This window comes from Archocentrus centrarchus, chromosome 20 (assembly GCF_007364275.1).
Source record: "Archocentrus centrarchus isolate MPI-CPG fArcCen1 chromosome 20, fArcCen1, whole genome shotgun sequence".
NCBI classification, from domain to species: Eukaryota; Metazoa; Chordata; class Actinopteri; order Cichliformes; family Cichlidae; genus Archocentrus; species Archocentrus centrarchus.
Window position 1 is genome coordinate 2,221,577 of NC_044365.1, and position 15,527 is coordinate 2,237,103.

Consider the following 15,527-nt stretch of genomic DNA (forward strand, 5'->3'; position numbering starts at 1 on the left):
GTCTGCTGCAGATCATCATGTTTGGTGTCTCTGAGGGCGAGCTGACGGGACAGAGGCACCCCGAGGATACACCAGGACACATTCAGCAGAGTGAGGAGGAGGAGGAGGCAGCTGCCTCTCTGACTCAGGGACTGCTAGAAGAGTTTAAACTCTGGGTTTCCTGCATTCCCAGAGATTCCTATCATGAACTCTAACACTGTGGGGAATTCCACTCAGAAACACTCAGAGATGAAGAGAACACGGATCAGCTGAAAAAAGCTTTTTGGATTCTGTCAAATCCAAAGTTTGATGAATCCAGCTTCAGATTCAGTCCGAGTCATTCCTTTGACTCCAATCAGCACATTTATTGATCATTAGTATCCACATTAAACATTAAGCAGTGTAGGCTCCGCCCACTGAGGTCACATGATTCAAGGAACATCTCCAACCACAAACACACCTCCACCTGCTGCAGTTCTCTCACTGAACCACTAGATGTCTTTATTTAAATGATTGCAGACATACAGCAGCCCCCCCCCCCCCCAGCAGGGCTCAGATCACATGTTTCCTGTTATTATGTGAAAAAGCAGAAAAAAATCTACCAGTGTGCAGATTTTCACACTTTTTTCATGTGCTGAACAATTCTGACCTGATGGACGATATAAATGAAGCAGGTGAGACAGATGGTTGGTATCAATATTAATGTTCTGCTAATATATGAAAAAGTACTTTAAGGAAAACACTGAAACTTATAGATGGACACATATTTGATCTCCAAGCACCAAAACCTGATGTGTAAGTCCTAAAAACATTGTGTCTATGATGGAGATGTTGTTGGAGGCCTTTCCAGGTGATGTTCTCCTGACTGTGATCCAGAATGAAGCCTGAAAAGCTGAAGCCAGTGTCAGACAGAGACTCTGCAGAGACTGTGTAGAAGGACAGAGCAGCAGCAGAGCATCCAGATCCACTGATGATCCTCTGGCAGATCCACAGGGACACACAGGGATGATGGTGGACTCTACATTGTGTCTGACAGTGGAGCTGTTCTCAGAGCAGTTCACTCTGCAGCACTGACAGTCATCTGCACTTCTTCTCATTCCTCTGTCAGTCACTGCTGGATGAAGCTCTCCTCTCCACTCCACCTCCCAGTAACATGGCCCAGTCAGAGCGTCTCTGCACACAAGCTGCTGCTGCTTCAAGCTCTCTGGATCATCAGGACACAGCTCCTCCTCTCTCAGCACACACACCGTCCTGTTTACCTCCACCTGCAGAGAGAAGAAGAAAGAGCAGAGGAGATAAATGAGTGTTTCCACAGACTCTTCATCAGCTGTCAGTCAGTGATGCAGCACATCCAGTATAAAGAGCAGCAGGGCCTTCAGTCCTGGGAGTGTACTAGTACTCATTGTTGTTTCACTTTGGATTTGGATTGAAGTTCATCCAAATGTTTTTCCCTCCTAGTTTTAGTTTGGAGTCTCACAGAGGTGGCAAAAGTACTGACATTCTGTACTTAAGTAGAAGTACAAGTACTTGTGTTAAAAAATACTTTAGTAAAAGTCGAAGTACTGGTTCAACTTCTTTACTTACGTAAAAGTAAAAAAGTACAGGCTCTGAAATGTACTCAAAGTAAGAAAGTAAATGTAGTTCTTTGGAGGATGTTTCTACCTGCTATTTTTGTGTAAAACAAACCGAACCTCATTATATATTATTGTAATAATATAAAATAATATTACATGAGAATACAAACGTTATTCCAATCTAAATTTTAATCCTAATGAATGCACTCAGCTTGAATCTGTTCTGTAGGACACAAACTGTAAAAGGGAATTTAAACACTGCTCTGTTCTCTGTGTCCTCCATAGTAGAGGGTGACTGTGCCTCCACCTAAACACAAACATGAGGATACTCAGGGGTTACAGTGGGATTCAGAAGGTGGAGGAACCCTAAGATCAGCTGTAGCGGCTCTGCATGGGGAGAAGAATCACAGCTTTCTATTGTAGCTGCAGTAAATGATGTTGGTGTGCAGGCTGTGATCAGCTGACCTGCTGCTGCTGCTCTGAGGTTTACTGCTCTGTGTGGATGAAGTGAACTCACAAAGATGTAACCCAGTATTTCACAGCTATCTGAGCTGATCTCCATCCCCTACACTGACAGCATACAGGCTGTAGAAATGTTGGATTCAGTGAATGAATCTCAGCATCAGCAGCTTTGATTCAAACTCATCTCTGCTGCACTGATGTAACCTGTAACTCTGACCATGAACACAAACACTGTGCTCCAGTCCAACACAGAGCTTTACTGTAAATACAGTACAACAAGCTAACCTGTTTATTACACACTAAACTGCAGTATTTTCATACAATCTTTGAATAACACAAAGTCAGCATACTTCAGTTTATTTTCCAGTCCTTACCTTTAAATCTAACCTCTCTTATTCCTCTCCTTCCTCTTTCTCCATCTCTGAGTGAACTTCTCTCTCTTTGCTCTCCCTGAAATACAGCAGCTCTTCTTTTAGCTCGCAGACACACTGTGTGACAAACTGCACACACTTTGTGTGTTTGCTGATATTTGTTGAGCATTTAGAAACGTTGCATTTACCTGCCACACGTTACTCCCTTCATGCTCGCTCCTCTTCAGTAGGGCTAGCTAAGCTGTTTATGTGCCGCAGCGCAACTTACGGACTAGGTCCGGCCCGATTATAGCGCTATAAATGATACATTAATTATATGGGTTTGCGTATTTAATCCCTTTGTACGAGATAAACCCCGATGATGAAGGATACACCAGTACGATTGTCTCTTATGTGTTATTATTCCTCCGTTTAGGCTCAGATCATTTGATGTTTGACGGCGCACTGACCGGAAATAAAAACTTCTCTCTGATGTGTTAAAAAGTAACGAGTCTGTTTGAAAATGTAAGAAGTAGAAAGTACAGATACTTGTGTAAAAATGTAGGGAGTAAAAGTAAAAAGTACTCAGAAAAATAAATACTTAAGTAAAGTACAGATACCTGAAAAATCTACTTAAGTACAGTAACGAAGTATTTGTACTTTGTTACTTCCCACCTCTGGAGTCTCATGAACTCTAATAACCTTGGTCTGTCCACTCTGAGCTCTTTAGGAACCCCAACAACAACCCCAACAATTCATAGGAGATGTTTCAGTCCCTCATGTAATGGTTCCAGCTGTTAACTGGAGGAACTCCATCCAAACATCTGCTCTCACAAAGTTCTTCATCACCTACAAACTGTTTCCTTCACTCCTTTAAGCTGGAAAATGAATGCAGTCATTGGTCCATGTTGGGAAAATGTCTGCATGCTGCTTTGTTCAGAGAGCTGATTGGCTGATGACAATGAACTGATGCTGCATCAGAGCATGTGAGCTTTCCAGGAGCCGTTACTATGGTGAGCTAAAAGCTCCCAGAGTCAGCCAGTGTTTGTGAGAGCAAAAAGGCCCAAACAGGAAGTGTTTGTGTCCAATCCTGAAGCCTGTCACCATCCTCCTCTCACAGCTTCACTGAGGAAAGCAGCCACTGAGAAGGCTGCAGCTTTACAGGAAACACTGGATCTTTGCTTTCATACTAACTGTGTTTAGTACAATACTGCTGAGAGCAGCATGGACTCCCTCCAACCCTCTACTTACTGCAGTGTCTCCAGTCTGCAGTGTGGACTCTCCTTAAGATCAGACAGCTGCTTCACATCTGGATCCTGCAGGTTGTTTCTCCTCAGGTCCAGCTCTCTCAGATGGGAGGGGTTGGATTTCAGAGCTGCTGCCAGATAATCACAGCTGATCTCTGACAAACCACACTCCCACAATCTGTATAAAGAATCAAAGATGTGAGTTTATTAGACAAAGTGTGAAATCATTCAGTGTTTCATAATCAGAGCTGAAGAAGGTTCAGAATGGAGAAGTTTAGAAAAACTCCAAACAGCTGAAGCCAACAGGACGCAGCTTCAAACAGGAATCCAAACTGTGCAGAGTTTTCAGACTATCTGCCCGATGCAGCCACTTTGATTTTGGACATTTGAATCTCTGTTCTAGGACTAAGTCCTTCAATCATTTCTTCCAGTTGGTCCAACAAGACAGACTCAGTATTGGACATGTGTTCTGGCTCCATGAGGGGAGCTTCTAAATCTGATGTGATGCCCCTCTGGCTCTGTCAGATCTCAGTACTGAAGAGAGGTCAAACTGAGCACACAGTTGTTCCAGTCTGGACCAAAGACTCTGTACTGGAACTGAGGGACTGCTCTGACTGCACCCACTGGGACTGTTTAAAGGCTCATGTTCTGACTCAGATCATCTATTTCTACTTCCATTTCTTTGGCTCAAAAATGGGGATTCCTGTGAAAACAGGAACTATTTTCCCCAATAACGAGCCCTGGATCAGTAAATCACTGAAACATGTTCTCAGTCAGAAGAAGCTGTCTTGTTCTGAGGGAGAGAATCCAAAGATTGAGGTACAGAAACTTGTTCAAAGAGAGATGAAGCAGCTAAAATCAGGTCTAAAAGGAAAGCAGAGGATGAGCTGAATAAAGGACACTCAAGGCTGGCTTGGAAAGGAATGAAGTCCATGGTGGGGATGCAGAACAAGGACAAAAGGGCATTTTTTCCTGATAAATCTGATCCTGAATCAGCAGCAGAGTCAGACTCATTTGATTCCAGCTTTGATCTCATTGATTTCAATGAAGAGCTTCTGATTTTAGGAAAGGGGTGGTAGGCTCTAAGCTTCACACTGATGAGGTGTTTGTGTGTAAATCTCTTAGTGGGATCACAGAGAGAAAAAGCCCTGGTCCTGATGCTTTGGGGGGAAATGATGGAAGTGTTGGTGAGGAACTGAGTGGGGGGAGATTTTCAGACATTTTCCTCCTTGGAACAACAGACACATCTTCCTGCACACAGGCTCTGAGCTCATTTTAATGTGGATTTTAGCTCAGTGACTTTGGAACAAACACATCTCAGAGGGTCCAGGTTCATGGAAGCTGTCCAGTAGGCTCTCATCTTCTACTGGATCCCCTCAGGGCTGTGAGCTTCCACCTCTGTGATCTCTCTGATATACTAATGAGTGTCAGAGCAATCAGAGATCAGGATTGGTCCTTCAGGATGGTGATGACTCTGGAATCAGGAGTCTTCTGGATGCTGTGGAGTCCCATCATGGCCCAGTCCTTGATCAGTGTGTTAGCTGCTGTGACCAGTCTGTCTCCAGGCTCCAAAGAAATAGTCTGGACCTAACACCCACCCACACCACCCTGTGGCCCCCACCACCTCCACGTTAGAGGAACTAATTGTAATGTTCAGATTGCAGTGAAACTTCCTCCACTAGGTGGCAGTGTTTGATGAGAAAGTGTTAGTATAGCTGTCCTGTAGGCAGGAACAGGAAAATGCAGGATTTGTCCTGAAATTGGGAAAAGTGGTTAGCACTATGGCCTTAAAGCAAGAAGGTTCTAGGTTGGAGCTTCTTGGTCAGCTGGGCCTTTCTGTGGACTGTGGATGTTCTCCCACAGTCCAATGAAATGCTGCTTAGGTTCATTGGTGCTTCTAAATTGGCTGTAGGTGTGGATGTGAGAGTGTGTGCTTCTCTGTGATGGACTGCTCACCTGTTCAGGTGGACCACGCTGTTCCCTTCATCAAAGTTACCAATAAAGTTCCAAAGAAGAAAGAATGCAGAGAAATGTGCTGATTTAAAGCCTTTGAAGTGCTTCAGATGATATCTGTCCACTTGTGTCCACTAATTGATGAATGTCAGCTCTCTAATGCAGCTTTGATCTTCACAGTCTGCTTTATGAAGCTCATTCTAACCCTGAATGTCAGAGTGTTCCTCCTTCTCTTTGCCATCATTCATGGTGGCAGTGGAGGACATTTGGATGTTGGACTGTGTTTTGGATGTTGTGTGTCTGTTTTGTGTTGGACTGCTGTCTGTAAAGCAAACGGCCATTTTGGTTTGGATTTCAGTGTCAGACAGACTTTAAGGTGGAATGAAGTGTTTGAGAGTTTCACAGTGAATTATCCAGTGGAGGATTTTTCTTCTTCTTTGAAGCTTTGAAATGTCAACATTGTTCTGCTACAGTCAATGGACTAAAGCAGAGAAGAAGAACACAGACTTTACCATGAAGATCCTCAGTGTGGATCAGTATAATATCAGCCTTATGTCTGCAGTTTAGTGTTTCACATCAGATTCATCTCAGCACAACTAAAACATGGAGACTGACCTCAGAGTTTCAAGAACACATCGTGGACTCTCCAGAAAACCACACAGATGCTTCACTCCTGAATCCTGCAGGTAGTTGTTGGAGGACCCGTAGTTGTTACCCAGGTCCAGCTCTCTCAGATGGGAGGGGTTGGACTTCAGAGCTGCTGCCAGATAATCACAGCTGATCTCTGACAAACCACAGTCCCTCAATCTGTATAAAGAATCAAAGATGTGAGTTTATTAGACAAAGTTTGAGCTTGAAATCATTAATATTGTACCACTGTTAACAACATCACATTGTGTTGGAATAAAGTTTAGTTTTGTGAATAAATGTGTGAAATGCTCCTAAATATAAAGTGAAAATAAAGCTGATGACATTTGATTTGCTGCAGTTTCTTTGTGAGGGAGCAGTACATACAAACAGCTGCAGAGGGCGTGTCTGATGGATTGAACATCAAACAGGAAGTGTTGAGCTAGCTGAAATCTGCTCAGAATGAATGCAGGTGCAGGTGTGTCACAGGTGAATGTGGGTGGACTGTCACACTGTGTCACAGCGTAGCACGAGCGCACTAACATCCACTCTGATGGGAGTTTATTAGACAAAGTTTGAAATCATTCAGTGTTTCATAATCAGAGCTGAAGAAGCTTCAATGTACAAGTTTATAACATGGAAACTCCAAACAGCTGAAGCCAACAGGATGCAGCTTCAAACAAACACAAGAGAAAATTCTGAGAAAAATTCTGAATTTTTCACATTAAAACTTTATAATAAAAACTACAAACACTTGAAAAGTCGTGTTGTTCCTTCAAGGAACCTCATGGCTTCACTTTTAAAGGTGAAGTTCTGCAGAGAACGTTCTCAATGCTGAACAACCTGCTGCTAGAATTCATGCTTTGGACTGTGGCTACAATCAGCAGAGGAACCGTCCACCGAGGGTGAAGCTGTTTGCACTTTGGAAGTCCTGGATTCATCACACTGATGTTAATGTTAGCTCACTTATTGTGCCCAACGACCTTTAACCTTTGTTTTAGGGAGAAATGAGCAGACGGTTCACTCGTTCAGCTCAAAGAAAGGTGGTTTATTGACAGGAGCCAAACATTTGTCCAGTCCAGCAGATACTGGATTTAATTTGTCTCTCGTCTTATTTAGAAGCCCTAACAGTGAGACAGGCAGTCAGTGTGGAAATCCTCCTTCTCTGAGTGTGTTTCTGCAGAGCTTTATACCACCCTCTCTCTGCTTTGGTCTTTCTGAGTGAAAATACAAAGTCTGCACATGTATTTATGAGTCCAAGCAGTGATTTAATCCTGCAGCTTAACACACATTTGATTCCCTTTGTGTGAGAACTGCAAGTGTCCAGAGTGAGGACAGGCTGAGAAAGCCACTGCTGCAGATCATCTGTGGGCTCTTTGAGGGAGAGCTGATGGGACAGAGGCTCTCCACCCCTGATGAGACACCAGGACAAATTCAGCACTGTGTGAGGAAGAGGAGGAGGAGGAGGAGCAGCCAGCAGCAGCTGAGAGATGGAGGTAAGAACAGGGGGAGGACAGACAGGCTGTTGTCTCTCTGTGAAGGAGCGCTACAACCGTTTAAAGAGCTCCTTCAAATCCATCGTTTTAGGACATGTTAGAATCCTTTGACCATCAAAGTGGGAGTTTTCAAAGGTGGAAAAAGCTGCCAAAGTGTCTGATGAAGGACATTAGCTAACTGTAATAACATGACAGTGTTGTGTTTACAGGCCCGTGGTCTCTCAGCCTCAGAGACATCACAGACCAATCAAACATCTCAGTTTCATCTCAGCAAAATTCACACTAATGAGATCAAATGGAGATTTTCACGTTCATCTCTGTCAAACGATGCTGAACGAGACGCTCTCACAGCTGATGTCATGGTCGCTAGGCAACCTGAGCGGCCCTCCGTAGGCCGGACCGTCCCGTTTAACGGCCGTTCACTTCCGGCCTTCACGGCTTTAGAAGGATGCAGCCCCTGAGCCCCCTGGGATCCAGCTACATGTTCATGAAAAGGTACCTGATCATTTGGCAGCAGTAACAGGAAAGAGGGGAAAATTAATGCCACAGATATTATTTTATGTTTCAGGGACATTATGCAGTGTTAATGGGTGCTGGGATCTTCTTCCATCACAGCTGGTTTTTCCCTGTAGCTCAGTCATTGATCCACACAGGACTGTGGAACATCAGCACTTGGAGACGGATTTGAACCCTCGTCTTCATTCTGTGAGCTTCCACCTCTGTGATCTCTCTGATATACTAATGAGTGTCAGAGCAATCAGAGATCAGGATTGGTCCTTCAGGATGCTGATGACTCTGGAATCAGGAGTCTTCTGGATGCTGTGGAGTCCCATCATGGCCCAGTCCTTGATCAGTGTGTTAGCTGCTGTGACCAGTCTGTCTCCAGGCTCCAAAGAAACAGTCTGGACCTAACTCCCACCCACACCACCCTGTGGCCCCACCACACCACCCTGTGGCCCCCACCACACCACCCTGTGGCCCCCACCACCTCCACCTCCACGTTAGAGGAACTAATTGTAATGTTCAGACTGCAGTGAAACTTCCTCCACTAGGTGGCAGTGTTTGATGAGAAAGTGTTAGTGTAGCTGCCCTGTAGGCAGGAACAGGAAAATGCAGGATTTGTCCTGAAATTGGGAAAAGTGGTTAGCACTATGGCCTTAAAGCAAGAAGGTTCTAGGTTGGAGCTTCTTGGTCAGCTGGGGCCTTTCTGTGGACTTTGGATGTTCTCCCACAGTCCAATGAAATGCTGCTTAGGTTCATTGGTGCTTCTAAATTGGCTGTAGGTGTGGATGTGAGAGTGTGTGCTTCTCTGTGATGGACTGCTCACCTGTTCAGGTGTACCACGCTGTTCCCTTCATCAAAGTTACCAATAAAGTTCCAAAGAAGAAAGAATGCAGAGAAATGTGCTGATTTAAAGCCTTTGAAGTGCTTCAGATGATATCTGTCCACTTGTGTCCACTAATTGATGAATGTCAGCTCTCTAATGCAGCTTTGATCTTCACAGTCTGCTTTATGAAGCTCATTCTAACCTGAATGTCAGAGTGTTCCTCCTTCTCTTGCCATCATTCATGGTGGCAGTGGAGGACATTTGGATGTTGGACCGTGTTTTGGATGTTGTGTGTCTGTTTTGTGTTGGACTGCTGTCTGTAAAGCAAACGGCCATTTTGGTTTGGATTTCAGTGTCAGACAGACTTTAAGGTGGAATGAAGTGTTTGAGAGTTTCACAGTGAATTATCCAGTGGAGGATTTTTCTTCTTCTTTGAAGCTTTGAAATGTCAACATTGTTCTGCTACAGTCAATGGACTAAAGCAGAGAAGAAGAACACAGACTTTACCATGAAGATCCTCAGTGTGGATCAGTATAATATCAGCCTTATGTCTGCAGTTTAGTGTTTCACATCAGATTCATCTCAGCACAACTAAAACATGGAGACTGACCTCAGAGTTTCAAGAACACATCGTGGACTCTCCAGAAAACCACACAGATGCTTCACTCCTGAATCCTGCAGCTGGTTGTTGGAGGACCCGTAGTCGTTACCCAGGTCCAGCTGTCTCAGATGGGAGGGGTTGGACTTCAGAGCTGCTGCCAGATAATCACAGCTGATCTCTGACAAACCACAGCTCCACAATCTGTATAAAGAATCAAAGATGTGAGTTTATTAGACAAAGTTTGAGCTTGAAATCATTAATATTGTACCACTGTTAACAACATCACATTGTGTTGAAATAAAGTTTAGTTTTGTGAATAAATGTGTGAAATGCTCCTAAATCTAAAATGAAAATAAAGCTGATGACATTTGATTTGCTGCAGTTTCTTTGTGAGGGAGCAGTACATACAAACAGCTGCAGAGGGCGTGTCTGATGGATTGAACATCAAACAGGAAGTGTTGAGCTGAAATCTGCTCAGAATGAATGCAGGTGCAGGTGTGTCACAGGTGAATGTGGGTGGACTGTCACACTCTGTCACAGCGTAGCACGAGCGCACTAACATCCACTCTGATGGGAGTTTATTAGACAAAGTTTGAAATCATTCAGTGTTTCATAATCAGAGCTGAAGAAGCTTCACAATGTACAAGTTTACAAAATCCCTTCTTCTTCTTCTTCTTCTTCAGCGGCTGACAGCCAACATAAAGATGTATTACTGCCACCTAGTGGCTGCACTGATGATATGAGAGCAGCAGCAAGGATGGGAGGTTCCAATCCCACAAAGCCTTTGGGCACTAATCTCCACAGCCCACTAGTACATGTGACCTTTGACCCCTGATTCTCTGAAGAATTCCTGTTTCCCTTCCAAAGCTCCAAAGTGCTGCTGTGCCTCCATTGATAACCCCCTGCAATAACACATCTAAACTGAACTCCTGCACAGCCTTGCTTCTAGATCTTAGTTTCAGAGCTTCTCCAGCTCCTCTGGATCCACTACATTTGAATCCAACATGTTCCACTGGTTCCCTCTCTTCATGTTCCACACTGCCCTGGATTAGGCTTTCCTACAAGCTGCATAGTTGACTTTAATCCTGTGTGACCTTCCTGACCTACAAATACAGCTTCTTCCCTTCTCTTTCTCCCTGTTGTCTTGACTCCATCCACTTTTCCCTCACTTCTGTGGAAGTGTCTTCCCTTTGTCCCTGTGTCCCACCTGTGCTGCCATTTCTTTGGCATGTTCAATCCTATCAGTGCTTTTCCTCCCACTTTACAAAGAGCCACCTCCACCTGCTCTCCTTTAAGTTCCTGTTTAGCCAAAGTGTCTGCCATTTCATTTCCTTTCATATCCACATGTGCTGCTCCCAAATCCATTTCATTTCCCTGCCCTTCTCCACCAGGTGAGGATCCAGCAGGAGTGCTTCATCCAGGAAATCTGGCCGGCTCTTTGAGCTGAAATGATGTGAGCTAGTAAGCACTGAAGCTGCATCTGAAGCAAAGATCACTTTTTCTTGCTGTCACTTTTCTGTCCACTGCAGAGCCGTATTATTGCTGTCATTGCTGCTGTGTATACTGCTGTGTGCTCTCACATCCTTTCTGATTCACTCACTCTCAGCTTTGCTGTTGCACATCAACTTCCTCCATGACCTGTTTCCATTTCATTAGGGCTGCAACTATTGATTATTTTAGTAATCAAGTATTCTAATCGATTATTCCATCGATTATTGGAGTAACTGGATAAGAAATACTTTTTCATATTAACAGTTCATCTGCATATTTTAACTTCGTACTGCAGTTTTCCCTGTGTGAACAAACAGGGTGGATGGAGCAGCTACAAAGTTCTCTTTTTCTTCACTTACTGATCAGCTGGTTGATGAAGGACCTCCAGCTGTTTCCCAGTAAAGGTTTAATGGTGCTGATTGCTGTTGTTGTGTTATCAGTGTTTATGTTGAAAAACTACTGCGGTCAAGTGAGCCGTCAATTGTGAGCCGTCAATTGTGAGCCGCGGTCAAAGCCCGCCGCAGATCAGCCGTCGCGTAAATTTTCTTGCGCTTCTAACCCTAAGCTTTATGGTAATGCTCGTCCTTCGTTGCCGATTTCTGTACAGCGGAACAAAAATGACCAGTAGTTGCTTTTGATTTATATATGTGTTCTCGTTCTGTAAAATGTCTTAAAGACATTAAGGCCTGGATGACCTCTAATTTCCTGCTTCTAAATTCAGATAAAACTGAAATTCTTATTCTCGGCCCCACAAATCTTAGAAAAACGGTGTCTAACCAGATACTTACTCTGGATGGCATTACTTTGGCCTCCAGTAACACTGTGAGAAATCTTGGAGTCATTTTGACCAGGATATGTCCTTCAATGCACATATTAAACAAATATGTAGGACCGCTTTTTTGCATTTGTGCAATATTTCTAAAATTAGAAACATCCTTTCTCAGAGTGATGCTGAAAAGCTCATTCATGCATTTATTACTTCTAGGCTGGACTATTGTAATTCATTATTATCAGGCTGTCCTAAAAGCTCCCTGAAAAGCCTTCAGCTGATCCAAAATGCTGCAGCTAGAGTACTGACAGGGACTAGAAAGAGAGAGCAGATTTCTCCCATATTGGCTTCTCTTCATTGGCTCCCTGTTAAATCTAGAATAGAATTTAAAATTCTTCTCCTCACCTACAAGGTCTGAATAATCAGGCCCCATCTTATCTCAAAGACCTCATAGTACCATATCACCCCAACAGAGCACTTCACTCTCAGACTGCTGGCTTACTTGTGGTTCCTCGGATACTTAAGAGTAGAATGGGAGGCAGAGCCTTCAGCTTTCAGGCGCCTCTTCTGTGGAACCAGCTCCCAGCTTGGATTCAGGAGACAGACACCCTCTCTATTTTTAAGATTAGGCTTAAAACTTTCCTTTATGATCAAGCTTATAGTTAGGGCTGGATCAGGTGACCCTGAACCCTCCCTTAGTTATGCTGCTATAGGCCTAGTCTGCTGGAGGGTTCACATAATGCACTGTTTCTTTTCATTCACCTTATTTACTTTGTTTATACTCCACTCTGCATTTAATCATTAATTGATATTAATCTCTGGCTCTCTTCCACAGCATGTCTTTCTCTCCCCTCAGCCCAACCGGTCGCGGCAGATGACCCCCCCCCCCCTCCCTGAGCCTGGTTCTGCTGGAGGTTTCTTCCTGTTTAAAGGGAGTTTTTCCTTCCCACTGTCACCAAGTGCTGCTCATAGGGGGTCGTTCTGACTGTTGGGTTTTCTCTGTATTATTGTAGGGTCTTTACCCACAATACAAAGCGCCTTGAGGCGACAGTTTGTTGTGATTTGGCGCTATATAAATAAAATTGAATTGAATTGAATTAAAACACATTGACATATAAAAATAAAATTTATTAAATTATGCATTTTAAGACAAAGTTGTGTGTGTGTGTGTGTGTGTGTGTGTGTGTGTGTGTGTGTTGGGGGTGGGGGTACAGGAGGAGGGGAGGTGAAGGACCAAATGAGCGCCTAATCAGCCGCGTGCCTCTTTTATTGATCATATCATATGCACAGGTGTTAAATATGGAAAATGTCGACTGGAGAGACAATTTCCCCTCATCGCTTTGGCGCACTCCCTTGTGTGTGACTGCATTGCATATAATGCATACCCACTGCTGAGAATGTTGGTATTTTTTTAAATCCAACTCATGGTATATCTTTCCTTGAGGTGTTTTTTTTCTGTTAAGTTCTTTTATGTAAAGTAAAGTCAAGTTTATTCATATAACACATTTAAAACAACAACATTAATCAAAGTGCTGCACATTTCACCGTACAGCCCCAGGAACTACACTCTAATAAACACAACATCCATGGACAATAAATAATCAAAAATATATATATTTTTTTTAAGTACCATAAAATGGATTGGTCTACGTGGATGGTCCACTGCAGCCAAATGCCAAGAAAAACAGATGTGTTTCCAGTAAAGATTAAAATGTGTGTATCGTCTGAGCTGTGCAGATATGGATAGGTAGATTGTTCCATAGTATTTGTGCTGCTGCTGCAAAAGCTAGATCTCCTCTCTGTTTTAATCTACTTTTAGGCCTCTGTATGAGCAGCTGGTTAGATGACCTCAAAGCTCTTACAGGGGTGTGATTGTGAAGCACCGTAGACACATACAAAGGTGCCAGGCTGTGTATAAAAGTATGCAATAAAATATATTTTTACACAGACAGAGTCTGTGAATGGGTGACAGGCCTATGGTAATGTGTTCATGCTTTGTATACCAGTCACTTGGCATTAATTAACTGGTAAATTTCCATACTCCTATTTCAGTATACCAATGTGTTTTGGTTATTTGGGCTGCAAGTAACCTCTATAATCAGAGGTTACAGTTGTGCTCGCGGCACATAAACAGCTTAGCTAGCGCTACTGAAGAGGAGCGAGCATAAAGGCAGTAACGTGTGGCAGGTAAATGCAACGTTTCTAAATGCTCAACAAATATCAGCAAACACACAAAGTGTGTGCAGTTTGTCACACAGTGTGTCTGCTAGCTAAAAGAAGAGCTGCTGTATTTCAGGGAGAGCAAAGAGAGAGAAGTTCACTCAGAGATGGAGAAAGAGGACAGGAGAGGAAGAAGAGAGGTTAGAATTAAAGGTAAGGACTGGAAAATAAACTGAGGTATGCTGACTTTATGTTATTCAGAGATTGTATGAAAATACTGCAGTTTAGTGTGTAATAAACAGGTCAGTTTGTTGTACTGTATTTACAGTAAAGCTCTGTTTTGGTGCACAGAGGCTGTGTTCATGGTCAGAGTTACAGGTTACATCAGTGCAGCAGAGATGAGTTTGAATCAAAGCTGCTGATGCTGAGATTCATTCACTGAATCCAACATTTCTACAGCCTGTATGCTGTCAGTGTAGGGGATGGAGATCAGCTCAGAGAGCTGTGAAATACTGGGTTACATCTTTGTGAGTTCACTTCATCCACACAGAGCAGTAAACCTCAGAGCAGCAGCAGCAGGTCAGCTGATCACAGCCTGCACAGCAACATCATTTACTGCAGCTACAATAGAAAGCTGTGATTCTTCTCCCCATGCAGAGCCGCTACAGCTGATCTTAGGGTTCCTCCACCTTCTGAATCCCACTGTAACCCCTGAGTATCCTCATGTTGGTGTTTAGGTGGAGGCACAGCCACCCTCTACTATGGAGGACACAGAGAACAGAGCTGTGTTTAAATTCACTTTCACAGTTTGTGTCCTACAGAACAGATTCAAGCTGAGTGCATTCATTAGGATTAAAATTTATCCATCCATCCATCCATTCGCTTCTGCTTATCCTGTTCAGGGTCGCGGGGGGGGCTGGAGCCTATCCCAGCTGTCATAGGGCGAGAGGCAGGGTACACCCTGAACAGGTCGCCAGCCTGTCACAGGGCCAACACAGAAAGACAACCAACCAACCAAACAACCTTTCACACTCTCATTCACACCTATGGGCAATTTAAAGTAGCCAATTAACCTAACCCCAGTAAGTGCATGTCTTTGGAATGTGGGAGGAAACCAGAGTACCCGGAGGAAACCCACGCAAGCATGGGGAGAACATGCAAACTCCACAGAGACAGAGAGAGGGAGAGGCCTGGGCCAAGGTGGAATCGAACCCAGGCCTTCCAGATGGTATTCTATCTGTGAGGCAGCAGTGCTAACCACTGCACCACCGTGCTGCCCATTAAATTTAGATTAGAATAAAATTTGTATTCTCATGTAATATTATTTTATATTATTACAATAACATATAATGAGGTTCGGTTAGCTATACAGAAAAATAGTAGGTAGAAACGTCCTCCAAAGAACTACTTTTACTTTCTTACTTTGAGTACATTTCAGAGCCTGTACTTTTTTACTTTTACTTGAGTAAAGAAGTTGAACCAGTACTTCAA

The 15,527-nt window shown here is 43.6% G+C and overlaps 1 protein-coding gene across 2 annotated transcripts in view; it reads right to left on the minus strand.

The window, feature by feature from the left end:
* Window positions 1-331: 331 nt before the first annotated feature.
* The window catches only part of LOC115799963 (NACHT, LRR and PYD domains-containing protein 14-like), a 214,553-nt gene continuing 199,357 nt past the window's right edge, over window positions 332-15,527 (minus strand). Inside the window, exons 9-12 of one of the 2 annotated variants that reach the window (XM_030757261.1) lie at window positions 9,626-9,817; window positions 6,181-6,372; window positions 3,617-3,790; window positions 332-1,244 (exon numbers count right to left, since the gene is read on the minus strand). In XM_030757261.1, the coding sequence (XP_030613121.1) occupies window positions 1,235-1,244; window positions 3,617-3,790; window positions 6,181-6,372; window positions 9,626-9,817 (568 nt within the window). In that variant the 3' untranslated portion in view covers window positions 332-1,234. The remainder of the gene's footprint in view (window positions 1,245-3,616; window positions 3,791-6,180; window positions 6,373-9,625; window positions 9,818-15,527) is intronic. The other variant, XM_030757265.1, reaches the window with a different exon arrangement.